This window comes from Oncorhynchus keta, chromosome 33, assembly GCF_023373465.1.
Source record: "Oncorhynchus keta strain PuntledgeMale-10-30-2019 chromosome 33, Oket_V2, whole genome shotgun sequence".
NCBI lineage: Eukaryota > Metazoa > Chordata > Actinopteri > Salmoniformes > Salmonidae > Oncorhynchus > Oncorhynchus keta.
In genome coordinates, this window is record NC_068453.1 from 23,376,649 (window position 1) to 23,402,905 (window position 26,257).

The window sequence follows — 26,257 nt, forward strand, 5'->3', positions numbered from 1 at the left end:
GCAATGAACAAATATTTTACAAAACTTGTAATTGTTATGAAATTAACCCCCAAAAAATTCAATAGTGTAGGAGGTTGTGAACTCAACACCGTAAACAACATAATGAGAACGGTAAATGACTATAGTTAATACATGCATTAATCAGAAATGAATGTAAATGACACAGGTTTAACAGTACGTTTACTTGGCCTACTGGTGTCGTGTCTCTGGCTATCATTAATTGTGCAGACTGTTATTTTATCAAATCAATTCTCTAATTATTACGTGATTAAACGAATCATGTCAATTTAATTAACTAGGAAGTTGGGGCATCACGGAAAATCTTCAGATTACAAAGTTATAATTTTCCAAATATAACTAAATTAGTCTTCTATTAATGAATTATTCTTTCCAAATGTCGTAAATTCTTGGTTATCTGACCAAACCCAGCCTAAACTATTAATCATCCATACACCAATTGGCTTAATCATGTATTTACTAACTAACTAAATAATCAAAGAAATGCATACCAAACAAACAGTAGATATTGGTTATTAACAATGATAGGGAAGATCACCAAGTGGACTAAACCGATATGACTGCTTGGTAAACCGATAAAGTGGACCGATAAAGGGGCGGGAAAGGCTAAATTGATCACTACACACAGTGGATAATTATATTCATTGAAATGCTAATCCTTTGCACATGAACTTTCAATCATTCGGGAATAATTGCAATCAACATATTTACGCCCATATGTCGTTTGTAATGCCCGGGGGGTAGTGGAGGAAATAGTCAGGCGCAGGAAACAGAAAGTTCAGGGTAGCGATTTTATTCCACCACACCGGTGAAAACGACGCCAACCCAAACAATTGCCCCAAAACACGGGGAACTAAACAGTAGTGCAAAACACACATACACTGACAACGGTGACATACAGTCGTGCACAACAGTATACTGCAAACAATCCTGCACACCCAGCAGGCGGGCCGGCTGGATAATAAAGCCCAACCAATCAACCTAACTAAACACAGGTGTAACTACTAAACAGACAAGGGGGAAAAAGGTTAGAGGCAGCTAGTAGGCCGGTGACGACGACCGCCGAGCGCCACCCGAACAGGAAGGAGAGCCACCTTCGGTAGGAGTCGTGACATCGTTGTCTTCTCTGTTGGAATTGTCGGTCCGTCTGCTGGAGAGTCAGTTCATCAGATAATCTCTGGTTACTTCCCCAGAAGTCACAATGTCTTTCATGGTTGTAGCTCTATAGGAGGCTCCTGATAACGTCGGTTGTAATGGATACGTCAGGTTTCCATTGTTCTTAGAATAGATGTTTTGGCGGTCGGTAGAAGACCTCTTTATAAGGTTCTAGAAATACAACAAAGTCAAGGAGAGTAGATCTTAGGTCAGCAATTTGAAATCCACTAACTCAGTTAGATTTTCGTATTTGAACTCAAAACGAACAATTGTTATTATCAATCTGTTAATGTTACTCAAATAGGAGGGAGAAAAGTGGTTGGGACAGACCGTCTACTCTCCTAAGGCCCGCTCATGAATCCGGACCTGTCTACAGAGTCACTCGCTTAATTTTAAGGAAACGACTTGTGAGTTTGTGGATGTGTGAGGGTGTGACTCAAACCCTGAGTGGCTGCTGGGGGATGTAAGCGTGGTGGGCGACTACTTCTTTCTTTTCCCCAACGCAGTTAAGCCAAAACCACGCACCGTTTTTCTGAATAACGGGGCATTCTACAAAGACTTGAGCGCTCTCCAAGTCCGGAAATTAATATCACGAAGCGTGAAATTTCAGTCACTGATTAATAACATTTGCCCTTGTATTTCAAGTTTGAAAAATATAATAACATAATGTGGTGGACCAAACTAGCCATTAACGTCCCTTGACGCTCTAAAACAGATTAAATGGCTGTGGCATTGCTTATTCGGTTGAATGATTTGCTAATACATATTTGAGAAATGATTAATAATAAGCATATGATTTGACCTGATAATAGACCGAACTAGTAACGTTAAGTAGCCTAGGTCAACTTAGCTGACCTTCAATTGAGGGAATTCAGCAGAGTTCTCTGAGGCATTTTTACAACTCATTGAAACTCTGAAAATAAATACATGGGCAAATGTTCTCAAATATGATAATAATAGGCCTGCATTACGGTAGGCAGGCAATTGTTAAATTACACTTTCCATCCTTACCTTGGAAGGTCACTGTCTCTGCGCTGGGAGCGTAGTAGAACGCCTCTCTGAATAACGGGGCGTGGTTTTGTCTTAACTGCGTTGGGAAAAAGAAAGACCCACATCGCGTATGTGTATCAGTGACATCAACCAAGATCTGGGGTTAATTTACCACCACCCATTTGAAAGAGAGAGGTCAGTAATTTACATGGATGCCAGTTTTCCAAAGTCATTCAAAGTTTTAACTTTGAGTGACCTAAAACATAATTATAGGTTTATAAGGTCGGCTATTAGTACCCTATATGAATCCAAATATGAAGAGTGAAATATTGATATTATATTGTGGTTTATACATTTTTATTAAGTATTTATTTTGATTATAAATAGAATATTATATGCATATAGTATTTTACTTTCGTTACATAATTGTTCCTCTCTTCTCCACCCCCTTTCTTAACGTGTCCTGTTCGCCTTCTCGTTAAGTGCTTCCACTTCAGTTTGCAATACTGATCACTGCTGTGCGCCACTCCGCTCGCGTCGGAATGTAGACGCAAAGACTTCTGTCTCCACAATGGAACTGCAATCCGAACTACTCAAGTCCATCTGGTACGCGTTCACATCGCTGGACATGGAGAAATGTGGCAAAGTGTCGAAATCCCAGCTGAAGGTTAGATTTGAAGTGTAATATTTCCAAGTGCTGAGCTTTATAATCAGGAAATGGGTGTTGCTTCTGTGCCTCTGGCGCCAGCATGTTACTCATGATCTACAATTCACATAATAATATACACATAATCGTTTGTTTAGATAACCTTATAAACAAACGTTTTGAGGTTTGAAGATCTGATCAAGATAGCCTTCAAATACATTGTTCGCCTCTTACAAGTTGTTATATATAGGCTATAATACATTATTCAGCGTTAATCTAGGGATGTATACCATTTAGAAAGTTAACAGTCCACCAGTAAAAATAATAATTTGCATGGATCATGCAGGAATACTGCTCATTATGAGAAACATGCAGATGAAAACATTCTCACTGGCACACAGTTTGGATACATTGGTGACTTCAATACATGGATACACCCTCCATGAGTGTGTATTCATGAAACCCTCTTTCAGTGAGTAATCACAACCGCGGCAGCCTACACACAGAAATGGGAGCATTAAAGTCAGTCGATAGTCACCTATGCCCTCGTTTCAAAGTCCAGGACTGGCCCTCTCCCTTTACTGCAGTCAACTTGTACACATGACAATATATCAGAGTTTACTGTACAACAGAAACAGACGGTGCTGTGTGTTCAGTCATCTTCCCCTTCACTCAGTCTCTGGCCTGTCGAGTTCAAACAAGTTGTGTTCTCCCTTTGGTGAGAATCCCAGGAAAGAGCAGGAAGGTGTCCAGACATGCTCACGCCGAGGGGGCTGTGTGTGTGTGTGTGTGTGTGTGTGTGTGTGTGTGTGTGTGTGTGTGTGTGTGTGTGTGTGTGTGTGTGTGTGTGTGTGTGTGTGTGTGTGTGTGTGTAAGTCAACAGAGGCCTGCAATGTTGTTTACACTGCTTGCTTTGGTTTTTATCATTGACCTCTGTTTTTTCATATGATTTGAGATGATTAGAAGTTGTGAACTATTTCAGTAACCACTTACATACTGTATACAACTATAGGAATCGCAAATGTAATATTGACAGTAACATAATACATTTAAAGAGTCATTTTTGGAGGATTATCATTTGGCCAAAAGACCATACTCTCCTCGAATCCTCCGTCCTATCTCCTTAGTGACCCGGAAACTGCTAAGTTGTAGAGTGGTCGAGGATAGTGTCAATTAGTTTCAAATGGAGGAGTGTCCTCGCACCCTCGATAACGTCCTCCCACCGAAGAAGCGCGAGTATCCTTCGCAGAAGAGTTTTGAAATCCGCCACACCCCCTTTTAAATCAGCTGTTGTTTACTTGGAGATAAGTGTGCACATTTAAAAACTATATGCTACATATTATCTATAAAATGTCTAGCACAACTAGCTACGTGTGTTTTTTGAATACTTTACACATTTAATTTGGGATTCCATCCCTGGAAATGTCATTTACATGATGACGAGCGAGTGAAGAAGGAGAGTCTAATTTAATTAAAACGTATTGTTTCCACATTTCTTCTCCTCGGTTACCGTTGAGCTTTTTCAAAAGGAGCCCTAGGTGAGGAAAACTGAGGACAGAGCAGTTGAGCGAACCAATTGAGAATCTCCCTTTGACAGGCATTTTCTTCATTTGTGTGTGTGTGTGTGTGCGCATGTCGCAGGTTCTCTCCCACAACCTGTACACAGTGTTGAACATCCCTCACGACCCCGTGGCACTGGAGGAGCACTTCCAAGATGATGACGATGGACCTGTGTCAAAACATGGCTACATGCCCTACCTCAACAAATACATACTGGCCAAGGTAAACTACCTCAACAAATACATACTGGCCAAGGTAAACTACCTCAACAAATACATACTGGCCAAGGTAAACTACCTCAACAAATACATACTGGCCAAGGTAAACTACCTCAACAAATACATACTGGCCAAGGTAAACTACCTCAACAAATACATGTTGGCCAAGGTAAACTACCTCAACAAATACATGTTGGCCAAGGTAAACTACCTCAACAAATACGTATTGGCCAAGGTAAACTACCTCAACAAATACATACTGGCCAAGGTAAACTACCTCAACAAATACATACTGGCCAAGGTAAACTACCTCAACAAATACATGTTGGCCAAGGTAAACTACCTCAACAAATACATGTTGGCCAAGGTAAACTACCTCAACAAATACGTATTGGCCAAGGTAAACTACCTCAACAAATACATACTGGCCAAGGTAAACTACCTCAACAAATACATATTGGCCAAGGTAAACTACCTCAACAAATACATATTGGCCAAGGTAAACTACCTCAACAAATACGTATTGGCCAAGGTAAACTACCTCAACAAATACATACTGGCCAAGGTTAACTACCTCAACAAATACATACTGGCCAAGGTTAACTACCTCAACAAATACATACTGGCCAAGGTAAACTACCTCAACAAATACATACTGGCCAAGGTTAACTACCTCAACAAATACATACTGGCCAAGGTTAACTACCTCAACAAATACATTTTGGCCAAGGTAAACTACCTCAACAAATACATATTGGCCAAGGTAAACTACCTCAACAAATACATATTGGCCAAGGTGAACTACCTCAACAAATACATATTGGCCAAGGTAAACTACCTCAACAAATACGTATTGGCCAAGGTAAACTACCTCAACAAATACATACTGGCCAAGGTAAACTACCTCAACAAATACATATTGGCCAAGGTAAACTACCTCAACAAATACGTATTGGCCAAGGTAAACTACCTCAACAAATACATACTGGCCAAGGTAAACTACCTCAACAAATACGTACTGGCCAAGGTAAACTACCTCAACAAATACGTATTGGCCAAGGTAAACTACCTCAACAAATACATACTGGCCAAGGTTAACTACCTCAACAAATACATACTGGCCAAGGTTAACTACCTCAACAAATACATACTGGCCAAGGTTAACTACCTCAACAAATACATACTGGCCAAGGTTAACTACCTCAACAAATACATACTGGCCAAGGTTAACTACCTCAACAAATACATACTGGCCAAGGTAAACTACCTCAACAAATACATACTGGCCAAGGTTAACTACCTCAACAAATACATACTGGCCAAGGTTAACTACCTCAACAAATACATTTTGGCCAAGGTAAACTACCTCAACAAATACATATTGGCCAAGGTAAACTACCTCAACAAATACATATTGGCCAAGGTAAACTACTCAACAAATACATATTGGCCAAGGTAAACTACCTCAACAAATACGTATTGGCCAAGGTAAACTACCTCAACAAATACATACTGGCCAAGGTAAACTACCTCAACAAATACATATTGGCCAAGGTAAACTACCTCAACAAATACGTATTGGCCAAGGTAAACTACCTCAACAAATACATACTGGCCAAGGTAAACTACCTCAACAAATACGTATTGGCCAAGGTAAACTACCTCAACAAATACATACTGGCCAAGGTAAACTACCTCAACAAATACGTATTGGCCAAGGTAAACTACCTCAACAAATACATACTGGCCAAGGTAAACTACCTCAACAAATACGTATTGGCCAAGGTAAACTACCTCAACAAATACATACTGGCCAAGGTAAACTACCTCAACAAATACGTACTGGCCAAGGTAAACTACCTCAACAAATACATACTGGCCAAGGTAAACTACCTCAACAAATACATACTGGCCAAGGTAAACTACCTCAACAAATACATACTGGCCAAGGTAAACTACCTCAACAAATACATACTGGCCAAGGTAAACTACCTCAACAAATACATGTTGGCCAAGGTAAACTACCTCAACAAATACATGTTGGCCAAGGTAAACTACCTCAACAAATACATATTGGCCAAGGTAAACTACCTCAACAAATACGTATTGGCCAAGGTAAACTACCTCAATAAGGTGAATGCACCAATCTGTAAGTCGCTCTGGATAAGAGCGTCTGCTAAATGACTTAAATGTAAATGTAAATGTAAACTACCTCAACAAATACATACTGGCCAAGGTAAACTACCTCAACAAATACATATTGGCCAAGGTAAACTACCTCAACAAATACATACTGGCCAAGGTAAACTACCTCAACAAATACATACTGACCAAGGTAACCAACCCATCATACTCAATTGAGGATTTTCACATTGAGATGAGTGAATTCCAGTCCATTCAGGAGATGAATTGCACTTGATCTTGAACTTAGTTCACCCAAGATTACATACTGGTTTCCTTAACCTGTGAGCAAAACCGAAGCATGCATTGCTGTCTTACCTTGTCCATAGACTGCTTACAGGGTATTGAAACCAATATGTCATTTAGTCATTTGGGCAAACTATTCATTTAACATCTAAAACTCTTTACCAGTACTAATGAACAAATTAACCCCTGGTGTGCTGCACCCAGGTCAAAGAGGGTGCATATGACAAGGAGACGTTTGACGATCTGTGCTGGATGATGACCATGAAGAAAAACTACAGACCTAGCAGCGGCCAGGGGGGGCTGCTGTGCTCCCTGAGAGACTGCTTCAAACTTTTCTGTCTCTTCAACCTGCTGTCGGAGGACCACTACCCACTCATCATGATTCCCCAGGAGGTGAGGGGGTTGGCGGGATGAGGGGACCAGGGAGAGACTGACCTCCATTGGCACATTTAAATATAAAGCCAGATAGTATCTTTCAGAGAGAAAAGAGATGTACAGGTAGGGAGGAAATAGTTCATCTGAAAAAGAGGGAGAGAGCGGTGGGAAAGGAGGAGGGCTGAAGAGGGAGGGAGAATAGAGGGTTAATAGACACACATACAGTACTGTATATAAACAGTTGGAAAATAGTTGTAGTTATGCAGTCCAGTGGCCATTTTGACTACACTGCGTGCTTTGATGCTTGCAGTATACAAACTGTATGTTTATCGATTAGCCCCTTGCTCAGTGGAGGCTGCTGAGGGGAGGATGGCTCATAATAATGGCTGAAACGAGCCCGTCCTCCCTAATTATGGTACCACCATCCTCCTGTGCATTTGCTAAAATATCTCTACTCAAGGTCCTTACATCCTGTCCTCCTCCCACTAAGCAGGAAGTCAGAGTAGAATAAACCAATATGAGGGTTTCCTGTTGATAACATCTGCAGGCTTTATGAAGATGTGTTGCAACTTGCTGACCACAGCATTATCCCTTTACTAGATCACTTTCTGAATATGGGTCTCAGCAAATTGAGCCATAAAAGGATAACAATATTTTCTGACTTGTAACGCACACACACACGCAGGTGGAGTACCTGATGAAGAAAATCTCCACTGCGATGAACCAGGAGTGGGACGGTAAGCCCCTGGAGGATCTGCTATCCCAGGATGCCTCTGTCCAGAAGGAGGGCATGTCGGTGTGGGTGTTCCTGGATCACATGGGCGCCGGGAGGCTGCTGAGGGTCAGCAATGCGGGTGCCTTCAGTCTGGCTCTGGACCAGGTCTTCTTGGAGATGTACCATAACGTCCTCAAGAGGGTGAGTTGGTGGGACTGTATGGATGTGGCTCCGGGTGGGGCTGTGTGTGTGGGTTGTTTTTATGTGTGTTTGTGTTGAATGAAATTCACATTACAGGGACAATGATCGATCCCTCTCTCTCTCTCGGTCTGTCTCTCTCTCTCTCTCTCGTAGGGTTACATGTGGAAAAAGGGACATGTGCGCAGGAACTGGATGGAGCGTTGGTTTGTACTCCGGCCATCCTTCATGGCCTACTACGCCAGCGAGGACCTGAAAGACAAGAAGGGAGAGATTCTATTGGACCAGTATTGTGTTGTGGAGGTAATCTTGTTATTCTGGTTCATCTTTCAATCCACAAAACCGGTAGAAAAAATCTTGGCTAGGATCATTTCATTTTTTTGCTAATGGCTGAGTGAATCTACTGTGTACCTGAGACTGAGAAGTACACTATATACACAAAAGTATGTGGACACCCCTTCAAATGAGTGGATTTAGCTATTTCAGCCACACCCATTGCTGACCGGTGTATAAAATCGAGCACACCGCCATTCAACCTCCATACACAAACATTGGCAGTGGAATGGCCTTACTGAAGTGCTCAGTGACATTCAACTTGGCACAAGTCAGTTTGTCTTATTTTTGCCCTGCTAGAGCTGCCCCGGTCAACTGTAAGTGCTGTTATTGTGAAGTGGAAACGTCTAGGAGAAACAACTGCTCAGCCGCAAAGTGGTAGACCACACAAGTTCACAGAACGGGACCACCAGGTGCAAAAAATCGTCTGTCCTCAGTTGCAACACTCACTACCGAGTTCTAAACTGCCTCTGGAAGCAACGTCAGCACAATAACTGTTTGTCTGGAGCTTCATGAAATGGGTTTCCATGGCCGGGCATCCACACACAAGCCTAAGATCAACACGCGCAATGCCAGGGGTCAGCTAGAGTGGTGAAACCTCGCCGCCACTGGACTCTGGAACAGTGGAAATGCGTTCTCTCTGATTAATTATACTTCACCATCTGGAAGTCTGACAGACATCTGGGTTTGGCACATGCCAGGAGAACGCTACATACATAGTGCCAACTGTAAAGTTAGGTGGAGGGGGAATAATGGTCTGGGGTTATTTTTCACGGTTCGGGCTAGGCCCCTTTGTTCCAGTGAAGGGAAATCTTAAAGCTGCAACATACAATGACATTCTAGACGATTCTGTGCTTTGAACTTTGTGGCAAGAGTTTGGGGAAGGCCCTTTTCATGTTTCAGCATGACAATGCCGCTGTGCACAAAGCCAGGTCCATACAGAAATGGTTTGTCAAAATCGATGTGGAATAACTTGACTTCCCTGCACAAAGCCCTGACCTCAAGCACATCGCACCTTTGTGATGAATTGGAACGCCAACTGCGAGCCAGGCCTATTCGCCCAACATCAGTGCCCGACCTCACTAATGCTCTTCTGGCTGAATGGGAGCAAGTCCCTGCAGTAATGTTCCAACATCTAGTGGAAAGCCTTCATTAGAAGAGTGGAGGCTGTTATAGCAGCAAAGGGGGGACCAAATCCATAGTAATGCCTGTGGTTTTGCAATGAGATGTTCAACGAGCAGGTGTCCACATACTTTTGGTCATGTTTTGATTTTTTAAAATTCAACTTTTATTGCTACAGGGTGGGTCACCATTGAGACCAGGGTCTAATTTGCAAGGGATCCCTGTGAACATAGCACCTCGCCTAAATAGGTGTGCGTTTCTTTTTCTTCTAGATCCTTGTGAACATGAACATACAATAAATAATATCAATACAATAAATAAAGCAGGATTAATCCAAACAAACACAACTCTCACATCACCTCCCTTAAACTCCATCTAAGCTGTTCAGTGGAGAGCAGTGAGTGTAATTTCAAGGTGACCTGAAAGCTATTCCATGAGCTGGACCTCCAGAAGCAGTCGGTCCAGAGAGCGGGTCTGAAAATGGCTGGATCTTCAGTTAATACGTTAGCTGATGTAGTTGGGGGCGTCCCTGAAGAACCGCTCTATGTACAAAAAGTAGCCAGTGCTGGACCCTTCTGGTAGTTAGAGACTCCCAGCCAATGGAACTATACAAAATGCAGTGATGTGTACGGAACATCGTCCGCAGCGATAAAAATAAGTGCTGAATGCTAGTTTGAATCTAAAGGTTTTAAAGCAGAGGCTGCCACATGCAAGTACAGTCTTGGCCAAAAGTTTTGAGAATAACACAAATATTAATTTCCACATTTTGCTGCTTCAGTGTGTTTAGATATTTTTGTCAGATGTTACTATGGAATACTGAAGTATAATTACAAGCATTTCACAAGTGTCAAAGGCTTTTATTGACAATTACATGAAGTTGATGCAAAGAGTCAATATTTGCAGTGTTGACCCTTCTTTTTCAAGACCTCTGCAATCCGCCCTGGCATGCTGCCAATTCACTTCTGGGCCACATCCTGACTGATGGCAGCCCATTCTTGCATAATCAATGCTTGGAGTTTGTGGGGTTTTGTTTGTGGGATTAAGGTCTGGGGAGTTCCTGTATCACTTTTGCCTTATGGCAAGGTGCTCCATCATGCTGGAAAAGGCATTGTTTGTCACCAAACTGTTCCTGGATGGTTGGGAGAAGTTGCTCTCGGAGGATGTGTTGGTGCCATTCTTTATTCATGGCTGTGTTCTTAGGCAGAATTGTGAGCAAGCTCACTCCCTTAGCTGAGAAGCAACCCCAAGCATGAATGGTCTCAGGATGCTTTACTGTTGGCATGACACAGGACTGATGGTAGCGCTCACCTTGTCTTCTCCGGACAAGCTTTTTTTCCGGATGCCCCAAACAATCGGAAAGGGGATTCATCAGAGAAAATGACTTTACCCCAGTCCTCAGCAGTCCAATCGCTGTACCTTTTGCAGAATATCAGTCTGTCCCTGATGTTTTTCCTGGAGAGAAGTGGCTTCTGTGCTGCTCCTTCTTGACACCAGTCCATCCTCCAAAAGTTTTCACCTCACTGTGCATGCAGATGCACTCACACCTGCCTGCTGCCATTTCTGAGCAAGCTCTGTACTGGTGGTTGCCCGATCCCGCAGCTGAATCAACTTTAGGAGATGGTCCTGGCGCTTAATGGACTTTCTTGGGCACCCTGAAGCCTTCTTTACAACAATTGAACCGCTCTCCTTGAAGTTCTTGATGATCCGATAAATGGTTGATTTAGGTGCAATCTTACTGGCAGCAATATCCTTGCCTGTGAAGCCCTTTTTGTGCAAAGCAATGATGACGGCACGTGATTCCTTGCAGGTAACCATGGCTGACAGAGGAAAAACAATGATTACAAACACCACCCTCCTTTTGAAGCTTCCAGTCTGTTATTTGAACTCAATCAGCATGACAGAGTGATCCCCAGCCTTGTCCTCGTCAACACTCACACCTGTGTTAATGAGAGATTCACTGACATGATGTCAGCTGGTCCTTTTGTGGCAGGGCTGAAATGCAGTGGAAATGTTTTTGGGGGATTCAGTTCATTTGCATGGAAAAGAGGGACTTTGCAATTAATCTGATCACTCTTCATAACGTTCTGGTGTATATGCAAATTGCCATCGTACAAACTGAGGCAGCAAACCTTGTGAAAATTAATATTTGTGTCATTCTAAAAACTTTTGGCAATGACTGTAGATTACATCACCATAATCAAGTACTGGGAGAAGCATTGCTTGAACAATCTTCCTTCTACTTTCCAAAGTCAGGCAGGATTGGTTTCTTTTATAGAAATCATCTTAATTTTCAACTTTCTTGTTGACACAATGTGTGTTTTAACAGGCTGCTTATCATCAATCCAAACACCCAAGTATTTATAATGGAGGACTTGTTCAGTTTGGGCTCCCTTCAATGTGCAAATATGTAGGTCCTCAAAGTTAATATTACGAGACCTGGAGAACAACATAAACTTGTTTTTATTAGCATTTAGCACTAGTTTAAGATCAGTAAGAATTTTTTGAATGGAGTCAAAACCATGCTGAAGGTTATGAATGGCCTGCTGTTAAGAGGGGGAACAGGAGTAAATCACTATCATCCGCATAGAGATGAATGTTACAGGTTTTAACAGAGAGACCAATATTATGTATAGAAATAGTGAAGAGAACAGGGCCAAAAATCGACCCCTGCGGTAAACCTTTCATAATATTGAGGAAGCTAAATTTGATACCGTCAGTACAAGTTGTGTCATGTCCATTAGATAGTTATTGAACCAACTGCAAGATGCCTGATCTAGCATATTTCACACAACCTTTGTACAAGTAAGAAATTGTCAGCAGTATCAAATACTATTGACAGGTCAATAAATAAGGCATCACAATGATTTTCTATGGTGTAAACAATATAGCACATCATCTAGACAAGTGTAGCTGCTGATACAGCACTATGTCTGTTAATCTGTCTGCATATTTCAAGACATGGCCTATGGGGATGTAGTGAGATAAGCAAAGGGCTGGATGATTCTCTTGTCATCACTCATCTTGAAAAAAGGTATACTATATTTAACAAAAAATATCCACCTGACCGGTGTGGCATATCAAGAAGCTGATTAAACAGCATGATTATTACACAGGTGTACCTTGTGCTGAGGACAATAAAAGGCCACTCTGAAATGTGCAGTTTTGTCACACCGCACAATGCCACAGATATCTCAAGTTAAGGGAGCATGCAATTGGCATGCTGACAGCAGGAATGTCCACTAGAGCTGTTGCCAGATACTGTAATGTTTATGTATCTACCATAAGCCGCCTCCAACGTTTTAGAGAATTTGGCAATACGTCCAATCGGCCTCACAACCGCAGACCACATGTAACCACGGCAGCCCAGGACCTCCACATCCGGGGACCTTGACCTGCGGGATCGTCTGAGACCAGCCACCCAGACACTTGATGAAACTGTGGGATTACACAACTGAAGAATTTCTGCACAAACTATCAGAAACGGTCTCTGGGATGCTCATCTGCATGCCTGTTATCCTTACCAGGGTCATGACCTGACTGTAGTTCAGCATTGAAACCAACTTCTGTGCCTAGAAGGCCAGCATCCCGGAGTCGCCTATTCACTGTTGACGTTGAGACTGGTGTTTTGCGGGTACTGTTTGCTGAAGCTGCCAGTTGCAGACTTGTGAGGCGTCTGTTTCTCAAACTAGACACTCTACTGTACTTGTCTTCTTGCTCAGTTGTGCACCAGGGCCTAGCGTAAATCTGCCATTATTACCAAGGGCCACATTTTGGACTAGACATTCAAATTGCTTAGGGACAGAGGTAGTGAGAGATACAGAAACATTTAAGATGTCCTTTGTAAATATGGTGACACCTCTGTCAGATCCAAAACATTATAACCAGCCAGAGACACATCAGTATTATTTAGCCATGTTTCCCTCAACCCCTCCCATCTATCTTTGTATACCATCCAGGTTTGATTTCTATTTGCCATATATTTTTAACTGTGCTGTTTCACTAAAGTTCTGAACCTTTCTATTTTCAGAGTTTCTACAGATTGTAAATTAAATATATATTTTTTTGCTAAAAGTATTATTATATTATTGATTGTCTATGACTTTTCAAGTCACTCAGCAGTGCTATCTGCAGAGTTAGCTCCAGGTAAATGTTGCAATTATTTAACCTTTCCTGGACCTGTGACCAAAAACAAGCTACATATGGACATTACCAAAACAAATGATCTAATGATTCTGTCTTTTTGCAGCAAAGTCTGCAGAGCTGGGATGGTTTTATCCCCCATATATACACTGCTCAAAAAAATAAAGGGAACACTTAAAAAACACAATGTAACTCCAAGTCAATCACACTTCTGTGAAATCAAACTGTCCACTTAGGAAGCAACACTGATTGACAATAAATGTCACATGCTGTTGTGCAAATGGAATAGACAACAGGTGGAAATTATAGGCAATTAGCAAGACACCCATAATAAAGGAGTGGTTCTACAGGTGGTGACCACATACCACTTCTCAGTTCCTATGCTTCCTGGCTGATGTTTTGGTCACTTTTGAATGCTGGCGGTGCTTTCACTCTAGTGGTAGCATGAGACGGAGTCTACAACCCACACAAGTGGCTCAGGTAGTGCAGCTCATCCAGGATGGCACATCAATGCGAGCTGTGGCAAGAAGGTTTGCTGTGTCTGTCAGCGTAGTGTGCAGAGCATGGAGACGCTACCAGGAGACAGGCCAGTACATCAGGAGACGTGGAGGAGGCCGTAGGAGGGCAACAACCCAGCAGCAGGACCGCTACCTCCGCCTTTGTGCAAGGAGGAGCAGGAGAAGCACTGCCAGAGCCCTGCAAAATGACCTCCAGCAGGCCACAAAAGTGCATGTGTCTGCTCAAACGGTCAGAAACAGACTCCATGAGGGTGGTATGAGGGCCCGACGTCCACAGGTGGGGGTTGTGCTTACAGCGCAACACCGTGCAGGACGTTTGGCATTTGACAGAGAACACCACGTTTGGCAAATTTGCCACTGGCGCCTTGTGCTCTTCACAGATGAAAGCAGGTTCACACTGAGCACCTGACAGACGTGACAGAGTCTGGAGACGCAGTGGAGAACGTTATGCTGGTGCGGTTGGCCCTGGGTTCCTCCTAATGCAAGACAATGCTAGACCTCATGTGGCTGGAGTGTGTCAGCAGTTCCTGCAAGAGGAAGGCATTGATGCTATGGACTGGCCCGCCCGTTCCCCAGACCTGAATCCAATTGAGCACATCTGGGACATCATGTCTCGCTCCATCCACCAATGCCACGTTGCACCACAGACTGTCCAGGAGTTGGTGGATGCTTTAGTCCAGGTCTGGGAGGAGATCCCTCAGGAGACCATCCGCCACCTCATCAGGAGCATGCCCAGGCGTTGTAGGGAGGTCATACAGGCACATGGAGGCCACACAAACTACTGAGCCTCATTTTGACTTGTTTTAAGGAAATTACATCAAAGTTGGATCAGCCTGTAGTGTGGTTTTCCACTTTAATTTTGTGTGTGACTCCAAATCCAGACCTCCATGGGTTGATACATTTGATTTCCATTGATAAGTTTTGTGTGATTTTGTTGTCAGCACATTCAACTATGTAAAGAAAAAAGTATTTAATAAGAATATTTCATTCATTCAGATCTAGGATGTGTTATTTTAGTGTTCTCTTTATTTTTTTGAGCAGTGTATATATAAAATGTAATTGGTTGCAAGAATTTTGTATAATAATTTAAATGGAACAATTTTAAGTTTTGAATCCGGCGTCGTTTTGTGTATCAGTTCATAAACCATGTGCCATGGAATTGGTATATCGAAAATCACTTCCCAACTATTTTGCAATCTACATGTTACAGCTGTCCATTGTTGGTCCTTAAATGAAACTGGTATACTTTTTTTATTTATCAGAATTTTATTTAATCATTTTTGGTCTTTAATGCAGGGCTGACAGACAAGTTCCTTACTGTTTCCCTCTTCCATTTTTGTGGTTTCAGATATTACCAGAGTGTCCACATTGGTTTGAGAGGTCAGAGTTCAAGATCAAACTTCTGGCATTTACATGAATCAGTCCAACACCACAGCTGCAGGATTTCATATCAGACTCTAATATCAGCACATATGCTCAGTTGGTAACCCCTTATTTGAAAATACCATAGAGTTAGCTTGAATTGGTATAGATAGAAGCTTGTCTAGATCTGTACCATTGGGCCTATATTTTGAACTAGGATGTGGATTACAACAAGAGTCAATGAGGGTTACCTGTTGCGAGCCTGATGCTAATGCTGATCATGTATGGTTGGGATTAGCTGAGCGGAACTTGGGGTCTTGATAAGTCAATGTCACCCTGGTAGTCAACCACCAGTTGTCCTCTCTTTGTCTTAGGCTATTCCAGACAGGGATGGGAAGCGTTGTCTCTTTTGTGTGAAGACCACCAGCAAGACCTATGAGATGAGTGCTGCCGACCAGAGACAGAGAGTGGAATGGACCCAAGGTGAGGGGATGTGAACAAGTGTAACGCCCTGCCTGAGAAACAAGCCTAATTGTCGTCCCCGGACCAAGAGGATATCCTGTTAACCTAATGGTTAAAACATTTGGTTGGCACGCGGGAGACCCCTCGGTTGAAAAGCATTAGGGAAAGAACATCATTTTTTTCTGATTCTCCTGTGTGTGTGTGTGTGTGTCCTCTTTCTCCCCAGCCTTGCAGACTGCTGTCCGTCTCCAGGGTGAGCGCAAGTCCTCCCGGCACCAGGAACTAAAGCTGAAAAGGCGGGTCCAGCGCAAGCACAGTCAACAGGAGCGTAGCCTGAGTGCCAGCAGCAGCCGCGGCAGCCAATCAGAAGAGCTTACCATTCAAGATCTGGAGAGGGAAAAGGAACGGCAAGGACAGGAGATAGAGAGTATTATTCAGGTGAGCAGGAGGGAGAGAGAGTGAGAGAAATGATGAGTGGGGGGAAAGAGGGGGTAATGCATACATAGTATACAGTACCTAACATGACATGTAGGATGTATTTGTGTCCCACAGCACCAGCGAGAGGTGGAGGCACGGCGCAGGGAGGAGGAGGAGAAAGAGAGGGAGCAACAGAAGGAGGTCCAGAGAGAGTTGGAGAGACAGCTAGAGGAGGCAGAGAAGGTGAGAGAGTGTGTGTGTGTGTGTGTGTGTGTGTGTGTGTGTGTGTGTGTGTGTGTGTGTGTGTGTGTGTGTGTGTGTGTGTGTGTGTGTGTGTGTGTGTGTGTGTGTGTGTGTGTGTGTGTGTGTGTGTGTGTGTGTGTGTGTGTGTGTGTGTGTGTGTGTGTGTGTGTGTGTGTGTGTGTGTGTGTGTGTGAATGCATTTAGTGTACATCTATTTGTGCCTGATTGCCTTTCTGCGTGTGTTCCCCAGTTGCGGGAGAGCATGCAGGCTGAGATGGCAGAGAAGGAGAAGGAGGCCGAGCAGCAGAGGAAGCGGATCCAGGAGCTGGAGCTGACCCAGCAGAAACTGGAGGCTGCTCTCAACACAGAGATACAGGCCCACATGGAGGAGGAGAGAGTCAGGCTGGAGCTAGAAGGGTAACACACCTACACAAACTTATTTCAACACGGAGATACTGGCCCACATGGAGGAGGATATAGTCAGACACACACACACACACACACACACACACACAGGCACGGCTGCAAGACTAAAGTCACAGATCAGATCACCAAACGTCCCTGTCTATTGCATTAGAATGGTCTTCTGTGTCCTTATATCCCTCAACCTCTCTCCTATCTATCATTTTCTCCCTTTCTACTGTCTCTACCATTGTCCTCCTTCCTCTCGTCTCCCAGGGTACTGCAGGCAGAGGAGGAGAAGAGCAGGCAGTGTCTGCTCCTCCAGGAGCAGCAGGAGGCATCCCGCCACTTCAGCTCCACGGAGGAGGCCCCAAACGGAGCTAAGGAAAAGCGGCCGGCCCCCTCTGCCCTCCACTATGCCTCCCAGGAGCTCCAGAGCCTCCGAGAGACCCGAGAGAGGAGTCACCAGCACCTGGAGGTGAGAGCAAGGAGATGAGAGGTGGAGGAGAAGAGGTGGCAGGAGGTGAGGGGAGAGCAGGATAAAGATCCATGTTCAGGATCTTTTTATGTGGGAACTACAGTGGACTTTAGGCAGCCATAATTTCCACATTGAAAACGCTTTATGGGATTATTTGCAGGTGGAATTGTTGCATATGGCACCTATAAGTCAATAAAGGCTAGTAAATGATAGATGGTAAAACAAAGTGCAACTGACATCAACTTTGTAACTAGCAGTATGTTCTCATGTCCTTGTTTCCTTCTCTCTGGGTCTGTAGGAAGTTCAGGAGAAGCTTCGTAAAGCCAGCAACCATGTCCGACACTGGAACGTTCAGCTCAACCGCCTAATGAAACCCATCGCACCTGGGGGTAATGCTCTGCCATGTCTCTCTTTCTCTCTCTCTCTCTCTCTCTGTCTCTGTCTCTGTCTCTGTCTCCCTGTCTGTGTGTTGCAATAAAAAAATACTACAATAAGAAATAATATTTGATGGACAGTCAATAAAATATACTAAATATGGTATGCCATATCTTTTGCTAGACAAGTTATCATCGTTGCCAGCGAAAATCACCTGCCCGAAACAGGAGGGTGCGTTAGCCAGCAGTGAGTTTATCGCTAAACTCCAACCAAGAGCCAATCAAGAAACTCAGCAAATACTTGAGAGCCAATCGGCTACAGAAGAGAAAGGGCTAAAGGAACAGGTGGAAGCTATCACCCTGTCAGAGCCTGGGGGATCATGATGTGTCATGGGTAAATTGTGACTGACTCACTGACTGATTTACAAATAATATTGTAGTTATTTATGATGCAAGGATCTTTGCAGATCAGTCATTCGGCAGTCTGTACTGTTGGCTGCAATGTCGAACATTCCCAGTTGTTTTACATGTCAACAGTCTGGCCGAGTTCCTGCCCGACTAGATGTGCAGGTGTTGCATTGCATCAATCAATGGTTGCGTGCTACATCATCGACTGTGCAGTCGGTCATCAGATTTCTACATCATATGAGGTGCTAAGCTGATCTGTTAAATACCAATCCAGGCTTTGTAAGATCTGGAATGTAGTTGGGGAGGAACCTGACCTCTACCAATGGTAGTGCTGACTAGGAGATTAGTAGGTTCTGTAAGAAATAAATTGATCGAGGAGATACTACCTGTACAATAAGAATGCTAATTTTAGTATCCTCCTTCACAAAAAATCTTCCGTTCCGTATGAACATGACCAATGATGAGGACTATGATTCTTGGCAGGTGGACCCAGTAGCCTATACACTACTTCAAGAACTGAGAAACACCTCATCAACCAACTGACTGTTCAGATTTCCATCTTGCTAGGGGACAACAGTCATTGTAAATGATAGAATACCAAGCATAAATGACAGGTTTGAATTTCTGTACAAAAGAAGTGTATGTAGTGTGTGAACAACGTGATTGCTCTCTTCTCCATTTGATACAAGGCAGTCTAATAAACCCATTTATGCCATTTTTTGTCAGGAAAGGAAAAGTGTCATGTCACGAAAAATCGGGACACACAAATATGTACAGTCCTCTTTTGAATTAGGCCTAATAGTCAGCACAACTTTTATTCTTGAAATTCAATCTCTTTGAAAAAATGTCTTAAATCCTTTTGAAAAATAAGTCTGTGGCTTACATATACCCATACCGATGCCTAATATATATGTAACATATGTACTAATATTTTAAATAAATACTACTAAATATATGTGACATATGTACATGAGTATCACACATCATACAGAATATGGAGTGGTTGATGTTTTTTCGATACCGAGGTAAAGACAGTCTCAAGTTGGATTTTCGATGGATATTCGCGCTTTCAAACCTCAATAGCTTTCAAACCACAAATAAGTGTCATTATGTTGAAAAAATTGCACACACCATTGCACAGGTATTATTTTCACGATTTGGATATTAATTCGCTTTCCAAAGCTAATAAACATGTGGAAATGTGAGCAGCATTTTGTATTCCTAGTTGAATTAGAGCGTAAACAAAGTACAAAGGTTTTTACATATACATTTCAATAGCTCATTGGTATTGTGATCTACCTGACTCAAACAAGGTTCAGAATGTCCACTCAGTGATCCTACACATTGCACACCCTTTAGTTAGTCAATTTTACACCGCGTGATTTTACAGTACACAAACAAGAGCGTGCAATATAGAAGGGTACATTCTGCACCATGTTTGAAGTCACTAGGTCACATGACCAAGGAGCCATTGAAATGTAACATTTTGAAAAATGTATGTAAAAATCATGTGAGATGACAATGGACAAACTAAAGGGTGTGCAAGGTGTAGGTCCACTGACTGGACATTCTGAACCTTGTTTGAAGTCACTAAGTCACATGACCAAGGAGCTATTGAAATTTTACATTTTGAAAAATTCATGTAAAATCTTGTGAGATGAAAATGGACAAACTAAAGAGTGTGCAATATAGAAGGGTAGTTAGTCAGTGGTCATTATGAACCTTGTTTGAGTCCAGTAGGTAATATGACCAATGAGCTATTGAAATTCAAAAATGTAAATAAATAATAAAAAATAGTGCGAGATATAAATTAACAAAAAATAAATGTGTGCAATGTGTGTCTATGCCATCGGGTTAGCTAGAACCAGTTTTGAAAAATGTAGGAGTAATGGTTAAATAGCTATTGAAATGTGAAAAACTTGATTTGCCACTATGTCGACGGTCCAACAGGCGAATATCCAACCTATAACTGTCTTTACCTTTTCGATAGCCAACAGAAGTTGAACATATGTTTGTGTCGGTAAATAGGTCTACCAAGCAATGGAGAAAATATTCAAACAATCACTTGCAATATTTCTAACTAAAGATTGCTATTTCAATATGAGTATTTTTGACGTCTTGTGATGTTTTTGTGATTTATTGTGAATCTGCAACACACCCAAACACTGACCTTCGGTCTACGTCAATTGAACGCGACTTTCCCTCCCAAGCAATATGGCTGCGCCCAGCGCCAATTGATCGTCTCACGGAGTATATAATATGAGTTCCTTGAATTTATATAAACCTGCGAACCACTTTGGTGGACACCAAATTTAGAGATTGCATGTGGCAATACTATGCACATTAATGTCGTGGTCCTGCGAAAAGGTTTATAAGTCAACATGAGTGGCGCTACCCTACACAACATGATGAGGATACCCTCAATAACGGAGCTTAGGTCATTCCCCTTCTTCTGCAGGAAAGTGTCAAACAACCCCCATCAGCATGGCTCCCAGAACGGGACACAAGCATCACCCGAGACCAAACTCCCGGAGAATGAGCCCACAGAGGAAGAGCAACGGAGACCCAAAAAGAAACCGAGCGAGTGTTCTGTGCTTCTCTTCCCCGGGCAGGGGAGTCAGTTCGTGGGTATGTGTCGCGGGCTTCTGAAATACAGAAATGTCAAGGACATGTTTGGCGTCGCGCAGAAGATACTGGGCTACGACTTGCTGCCTCTGTGCCTAGATGGACCAGAGGAGGAATTGATGAAGACAGTCCACTGTCAGCCCGCAGTGTTTGTCACATCACTGGCAGCTGTGGAGAGGCTGAACCACGAAAATCCAGCGGTAAGCCACATAGTAGTTGCCATGTCTGTAGCCGCTTATGCACCGATGCTGTGTGAGTTGCATGTTATTTAAAGTTACAAGTGTGCATTTAATGGCAAAGTATACATTAAATATGTTTAACTATACAGCCTAAGACACCCTGTTTTATACCAATAATATTATTGTATTTCTCTACAAACATCTTGTCGTCATATACGACCTCATCCATCTCAAGGCCATTGAGAATTGTGTGGCTGCTGCGGGATTTAGTGTGGGAGAGTTTGCAGCCCTGGTGTTTGCAGCCCTGGTGCCATGGATTTCGCAGAAGGTGAACCTCAATAGTCTATCCAATGCTGTGCTATACTTAATTATGAACGGATGGTAAACAATTCTAAGTCACCATAGTTTTCTCTTTCATCCTACAGCCCTGTATGCGGTGAAGGTGCGAGCAGAGGCCATGCAGAAAGCGTCAGAGCTGATCCCTAGCGGCATGCTGTCGGTAATGGGACGGCCCCAGGCTAAGTACAAACATGCCATGGAGCACTGCCTTAGCCTGGGCATCAAGGAGCCCGTCTGCAGCGTGGCCAACTACCTTTTCCCCGACGGGAGAGTCATCGCTGGCCACAAAGAGGTAGTGGATGGATGGGGAGTCCATTATTCTTTGAAGTTGGGTCACTCTCTTGGGCCACAACATCCTGGCTTTACGTACCTCACATTTATTTGAGATCAGAGTCAAGCAGGCTATAGGCCTACTTCTCAGATATCTAAATGGGTTAGGGGAATGGGCTAGGGGTGGAATTGGGAATGAGTCAGACACTTCCTCCTGTCCTCCCTCCCTCAGGCACTGGACCTACAACAGAACTTGAGGAAACTTCACTTCCTGCGTGCGCGGCCACTCCCGGTAAGTGGGGCCTTCCACACAGCACTGATGGAGTCTGCCACCGAGCCCCTGAGAGATGTCCTCAGACAGGTGGAGGTACCGAACTTCATCAATCAGTCAATAATATATTTTCAATTTCCAGTTGGTCAATGTACTGTGCAGCCAGGATGTAACAAAACACAGTATAGACGTTACAATATACAGCATACGTCAAGTATAGAATATCTCCAGTCATGTTGGTTGAAGTATGGTGGAGTTTACAAGATTTGATTCCTAACATGGGCCACAGACAGATTGTCAATTGTATAAGTCTGGTTAAAAACATTAGTTTCCCTCCATAAATGCCAAAATAGATTTAAAGTATTGGAAAAATCCTTTACCAAACCCGTCTCTCTACCCATCCCAACTTAGGTACGTCGGCCCGAGATCAATGTGTACTCCAACGTGGACGCCAAGCGCTACATGCATGAGGGCCACATGCGCAGGCAGCTGGCCAAGCAGCTGGTGTCGCCAGTGAAGTGTGAGCAGACCCTCCACGAGGTGTTTGAGAGGACCCAGGGTCAGAGCTTCCCCCACACCTATGAGGTGGGCCCCGGGAAGCAGCTGGGGGCCACGCTGCAGAAGTGCAACATGAAGGCCTACAAGAGCTACACACACGTGGACGTCACCACCCACGATGACTGAGAGGATTATGGTCTGAGGAGTAAGACCGGACTCATGGATTTGTGGAGACTCATATCAATACAGTACAGTCTACATACTGTACAGTATATATCCATTGACAATCACCCAAAATGAGTAAAACAGTACTAAAGACATTGACACACATACATTACCTACAGTATACTTCCTTCAATGTGACAGAAATGACTCTGTCCATATGAACTCATTCAAGTGACTTTGCACCAATAAATAAATACCTGGTATTTATGAGTCAAGTCAGTTTGGTTTTTCTCAAGTTTAATTTTTTCTCAAGTCATTCATTTTTTTTTTCTTTCAGTGTCCATTTAATGGTGTAATAAGCTACATAAGATAGTTGTGGCAATTAAATGTCTAACCAGTAACAGGCTCAATCTTCATAGAAAAAACTGCAGACCAGCAACAGTATTTAAAACTTTTTAAAAAAAAAATTTTATTTAAATTTTTACCTTTATTTAACCAGGCAAGTCAGTTAAGAACACATTCTTATTTTCAATGACGGCCTGGGCCTGGGAACAGTGGGTTAACTGCCTGTTCAGGGGCAGAACGACCTTCTGGTTACTAGTCCAACGCTCTAACCACTAGGCTACCCTGCCGCCCCAACATGCAACATGCATTGGTTGATTAGACTATAAAAACTGTGATCCAGCACAATCAATTCAATAACACACATGGTATTTCTTTTTTCTTAAAGTCTATAGTAAAAATTGTTTAAAAATATCACTCAATTAGGAAATTGTCCAACATAGAACATTGTAGCCAGAAGTCCAGCCAAGGCCCCCTCAGTGCAATGGTTAGCCTTTCTACTTCTTCCACAATTTAGTGCAAATGGTTGCCGTGGCCACCAGTGCCACAGTGACAAGCATTGCTTTGGCCCAACCAGGGCAGTTAGCAGGTTGAATACTGGAAACCTGTGTAGGGGCAAGGGACAACACATGAGGAGCAGTAGTAAGAGATGTATCCCCTACCCCCAATGCACATGAGATGTGAGGGAAGTAGATACTGTAGGTATATGTAATATGTTGTTGGCTCTTACCCAAGCCTCTGCTCTCTGTGTAGCCTGCCTGTGGACAGCGGAGGCCACGCCGGTCAAACTCTTCACTCCCCAAAGCTGTCCTTGTATCCCCCTGATAATGAGTTACATGAAATCTTTGTTAAACATATTTTCATATCGCATGTTAAATATTTCTTATGTGCAAAATAAGCACTGATTTACTAGTTGTTTGGCACAATACATCCTGGTCTTTGAGCCCTCTCACCTGTAGATGCTTCTAGTCAGGGCATGGGCAGGACTTGTCACATGTAGAGTTCGTGGCACAGGCCACTGATTAGGGAGTCTCTCTGCCCATTCACGGTCCAGTCTGTCACCCATCTCTGCCAGCTGACGACCTGTTGTCCAGGCAGTCCAGGCATGGATCCTAAAGGAGGGACGGACAGAAATGATGTTCACAAAACATTAGAAATGCGTTCTTTATTCCTTGAGGTAATCAGTGATTGGGTAGCAACAAAGTGTTCACTTCCAACCATTTTACTTTCACCCATAATGTCAGATTAGTGACTACTTCAATGGAGGAAGAAATTAGGGTTCAAATACCACCTTTGAATGTCTGTTATATCATTATAAAAGATAACATCAGCCAAATATGTGTATGTGACCAGTACAATTGGATTTGATTTATGACAGAGTTTGAGTAAAATGTAACAATTTCTTATCTCGTATCGTCTGTGTAAACTGATCAAGAGGTCAGGACCGGGGTGACGTAGCCTCTACCTGAGATTCACATCAGACAGGGTGACGTTGTCCACCTCACTAGGTCCAGCCCTGAGGGAAATGGCACGGCGTCGCTCTCTTCTGTGTTCCACCATTTTGTTTTCTGATAAAGAAAAGAGTTTGCCACACGCATGTCATGAGTTTCAGTGTGTTGCACTCCTAAATTGTTTTTTTTTGTGTGTGTGTGTGTTAACAGGTGAGTTATTGCACCTAGCCGTGTGTGTGTGACCATGGTCATAATAACTTTAACGCCCATAATTATCTACCTGTGTAAATATTGAGTCATGTGACCAGAAGTGTGTTGTCGGGGAGATTAGTCAGGTCAGTGCACACAAACTTTCCTCATCCTGAAAAGGTGTCATCTTCAGGATTCACTGCACAGGATGGGCTCAATGAGTTTTCAAGATAGTGTGTACGCGTGTGCGATACATAAATAAACACACGAGTGAGTGAGTGTGTGTGTGTGTGTGTGTGTGTGTGACCTACATTAGTGCATGTCAGTTTTTACTAGGAATCTCGATGTGAAACACAAGAGAGTTTAGTGTTGAACACACCCCTGGCTCTGCTCACCTGTCCCTAAGCTGTTCTGTCCCTCTGCTCACGTCCTGTTGGAGAGGTAGTCGCAATGCAAATGGTGGATTTCCATTACTCAAATCAACCAAACGGATACCATTGCAAAACAATTGCTTCCTCGTTTAGTCATCTTAAAATATACATTTGATTTTGTAATATTACATAATGTCTTTACAAATGTAATGTCTCAAACCAATCCAATGAAAGGATGGATTTGTCATTAGTCCTGCTTTAAAATAATTAGCAAATAAAAAGAAATACAATCATGTAAAATATATGTAGTAAAGATACTATGAATTATTTAACTATTAAATTAATAATAGTATTATTGCTAATAACATCATATATTCCTAAGCTCTACAGCATGATCAAATCATAACAATTGCGGGAAAATATTATTTGTGGATAGTAATGTTTGATAGGGGTTTGTCAAGACAAGGTGATGTCATCCTCTTCACCAAACAAACCGAAGGTCGATTTGAAGATCACACAAACAAAGACAGTATAATTTGCCCCATTTCAATGTAACATTTTTAAACAATGATAATGATCCTTTAATTATTCATATTTTGTCATCGAGTTTCACATCTATGGAAGAGCAGTACTGCAGTCAATATCTGTCGACACAATGTTCCTTGTCTGACGACAAAGGAACAGGTGCATTGTAGAATAACAAAAATGTCAAATTTACCTATTTTGTAGATTAAAGTAGACGCCGCCCTGTAACGCAAATAATATGGCCATTATAGAACAATATCCTGAATATAAAAATGTTTTGAACATTTCACAGTTGTGTAAAATGTTCCTACTTACAGCAGCGTCCTTTAATCTTGTTGTTTTCAGGTAACTGCCACAATCATCATTTCAACAGCCACGCCTATGGCAGTTACACCAGGAAGATCCTTGAGGAGTGCTTCTCTCAACAACCACTAGAGGGCATAATGAGGCGCAAAATGTCTCTGCATGCTA

General features: G+C 42.8%; 2 protein-coding genes, 1 long non-coding RNA gene and 1 pseudogene across 8 annotated transcripts; 2 read left to right on the plus strand and 2 right to left on the minus strand.

Moving 5' to 3' along the window:
* Nucleotides 1-801: 801 nt before the first annotated feature.
* On the minus strand, nucleotides 802-4,443 carry LOC118366425 (uncharacterized). Of its 2 annotated transcripts, none has more exons than XR_008089251.1 (3): nucleotides 3,348-4,443; nucleotides 2,185-2,260; nucleotides 802-1,344 (listed from the first exon to the last, which is right to left on the minus strand). It is a non-coding gene; the product is annotated as an uncharacterized LOC118366425 (long non-coding RNA). The 2 variants fall into 2 exon arrangements; XR_004821944.2 differs by lacking the exon at nucleotides 3,348-4,443 and adding an exon at nucleotides 2,577-2,722.
* LOC118366423 (differentially expressed in FDCP 6-like) lies at nucleotides 2,249-19,516 on the plus strand. Of its 4 annotated transcripts, none has more exons than XM_052492514.1 (14): nucleotides 2,249-2,358; nucleotides 2,647-2,830; nucleotides 4,451-4,723; nucleotides 4,823-4,855; nucleotides 7,219-7,407; nucleotides 8,075-8,305; nucleotides 8,459-8,605; nucleotides 16,152-16,260; nucleotides 16,466-16,677; nucleotides 16,792-16,899; nucleotides 17,150-17,316; nucleotides 17,578-17,779; nucleotides 18,078-18,168; nucleotides 18,338-19,516. In XM_052492514.1, the coding sequence occupies exons 1-14, from the start codon at nucleotides 2,294-2,296 to the stop codon at nucleotides 18,535-18,537; spliced, it is 2,211 nt and encodes a 736-aa protein (XP_052348474.1). In that variant the 5' UTR covers nucleotides 2,249-2,293; the 3' UTR covers nucleotides 18,538-19,516. The 4 variants fall into 4 exon arrangements, with proteins under 4 accessions (XP_052348474.1, XP_052348473.1, XP_052348476.1 ...); XM_052492513.1 differs by lacking the exon at nucleotides 4,823-4,855 and adding an exon at nucleotides 6,439-6,471; XM_052492515.1 differs by lacking the exon at nucleotides 4,823-4,855 and adding an exon at nucleotides 6,439-6,471 and having other exon boundaries at nucleotides 2,276-2,358; nucleotides 2,661-2,830.
* A 151-nt stretch (nucleotides 19,517-19,667) lies between these two features.
* LOC118366429 (malonyl-CoA-acyl carrier protein transacylase, mitochondrial-like) lies at nucleotides 19,668-23,199 on the plus strand (annotated as a pseudogene).
* Nucleotides 23,200-23,345: 146 nt separating this feature from the next.
* LOC118366428 (uncharacterized) lies at nucleotides 23,346-26,210 on the minus strand. 2 transcript variants are annotated; one of them, XM_035749076.2, is made up of 7 exons: nucleotides 26,102-26,210; nucleotides 25,980-26,008; nucleotides 25,286-25,320; nucleotides 24,716-24,818; nucleotides 24,204-24,362; nucleotides 23,981-24,071; nucleotides 23,346-23,855 (listed from the first exon to the last, which is right to left on the minus strand). In XM_035749076.2, the coding sequence occupies exons 4-7, from the start codon at nucleotides 24,808-24,810 to the stop codon at nucleotides 23,748-23,750; spliced, it is 453 nt and encodes a 150-aa protein (XP_035604969.1). In that variant the 5' UTR covers nucleotides 24,811-24,818; nucleotides 25,286-25,320; nucleotides 25,980-26,008; nucleotides 26,102-26,210; the 3' UTR covers nucleotides 23,346-23,747. The 2 variants fall into 2 exon arrangements, with proteins under 2 accessions (XP_035604969.1, XP_035604970.1); XM_035749077.2 differs by lacking the exon at nucleotides 25,286-25,320 and having other exon boundaries at nucleotides 26,102-26,185.
* Nucleotides 26,211-26,257: the final 47 nt, after the last annotated feature.

Coding starts and splice junctions, on each gene's coding strand:
- LOC118366428 (XM_035749076.2), bottom strand. CDS start 24,810: ATGGTGGAACACAGAAGAGAGCGACGCCGTGCCATTTCCCTCAGGGCT. Junction 24,072..24,203: donor CTGACTAGAAGCATCTACAG/GTGAGAGGGCTC, acceptor ACTCATTATCAG/GGGGATACAAGGACAGCTTT. Junction 23,856..23,980: donor CACAGAGAGCAGAGGCTTGG/GTAAGAGCCAAC, acceptor GCCCCTACACAG/GTTTCCAGTATTCAACCTGC.
- LOC118366423 (XM_052492514.1), top strand. CDS start 2,294: ATGTGTATCAGTGACATCAACCAAGATCTGGGGTTAATTTACCACCAC. Junction 8,606..16,151: donor ACCAGTATTGTGTTGTGGAG/GTAATCTTGTTA, acceptor TCTTTGTCTTAG/GCTATTCCAGACAGGGATGG. Junction 16,261..16,465: donor GAGAGTGGAATGGACCCAAG/GTGAGGGGATGT, acceptor CTTTCTCCCCAG/CCTTGCAGACTGCTGTCCGT.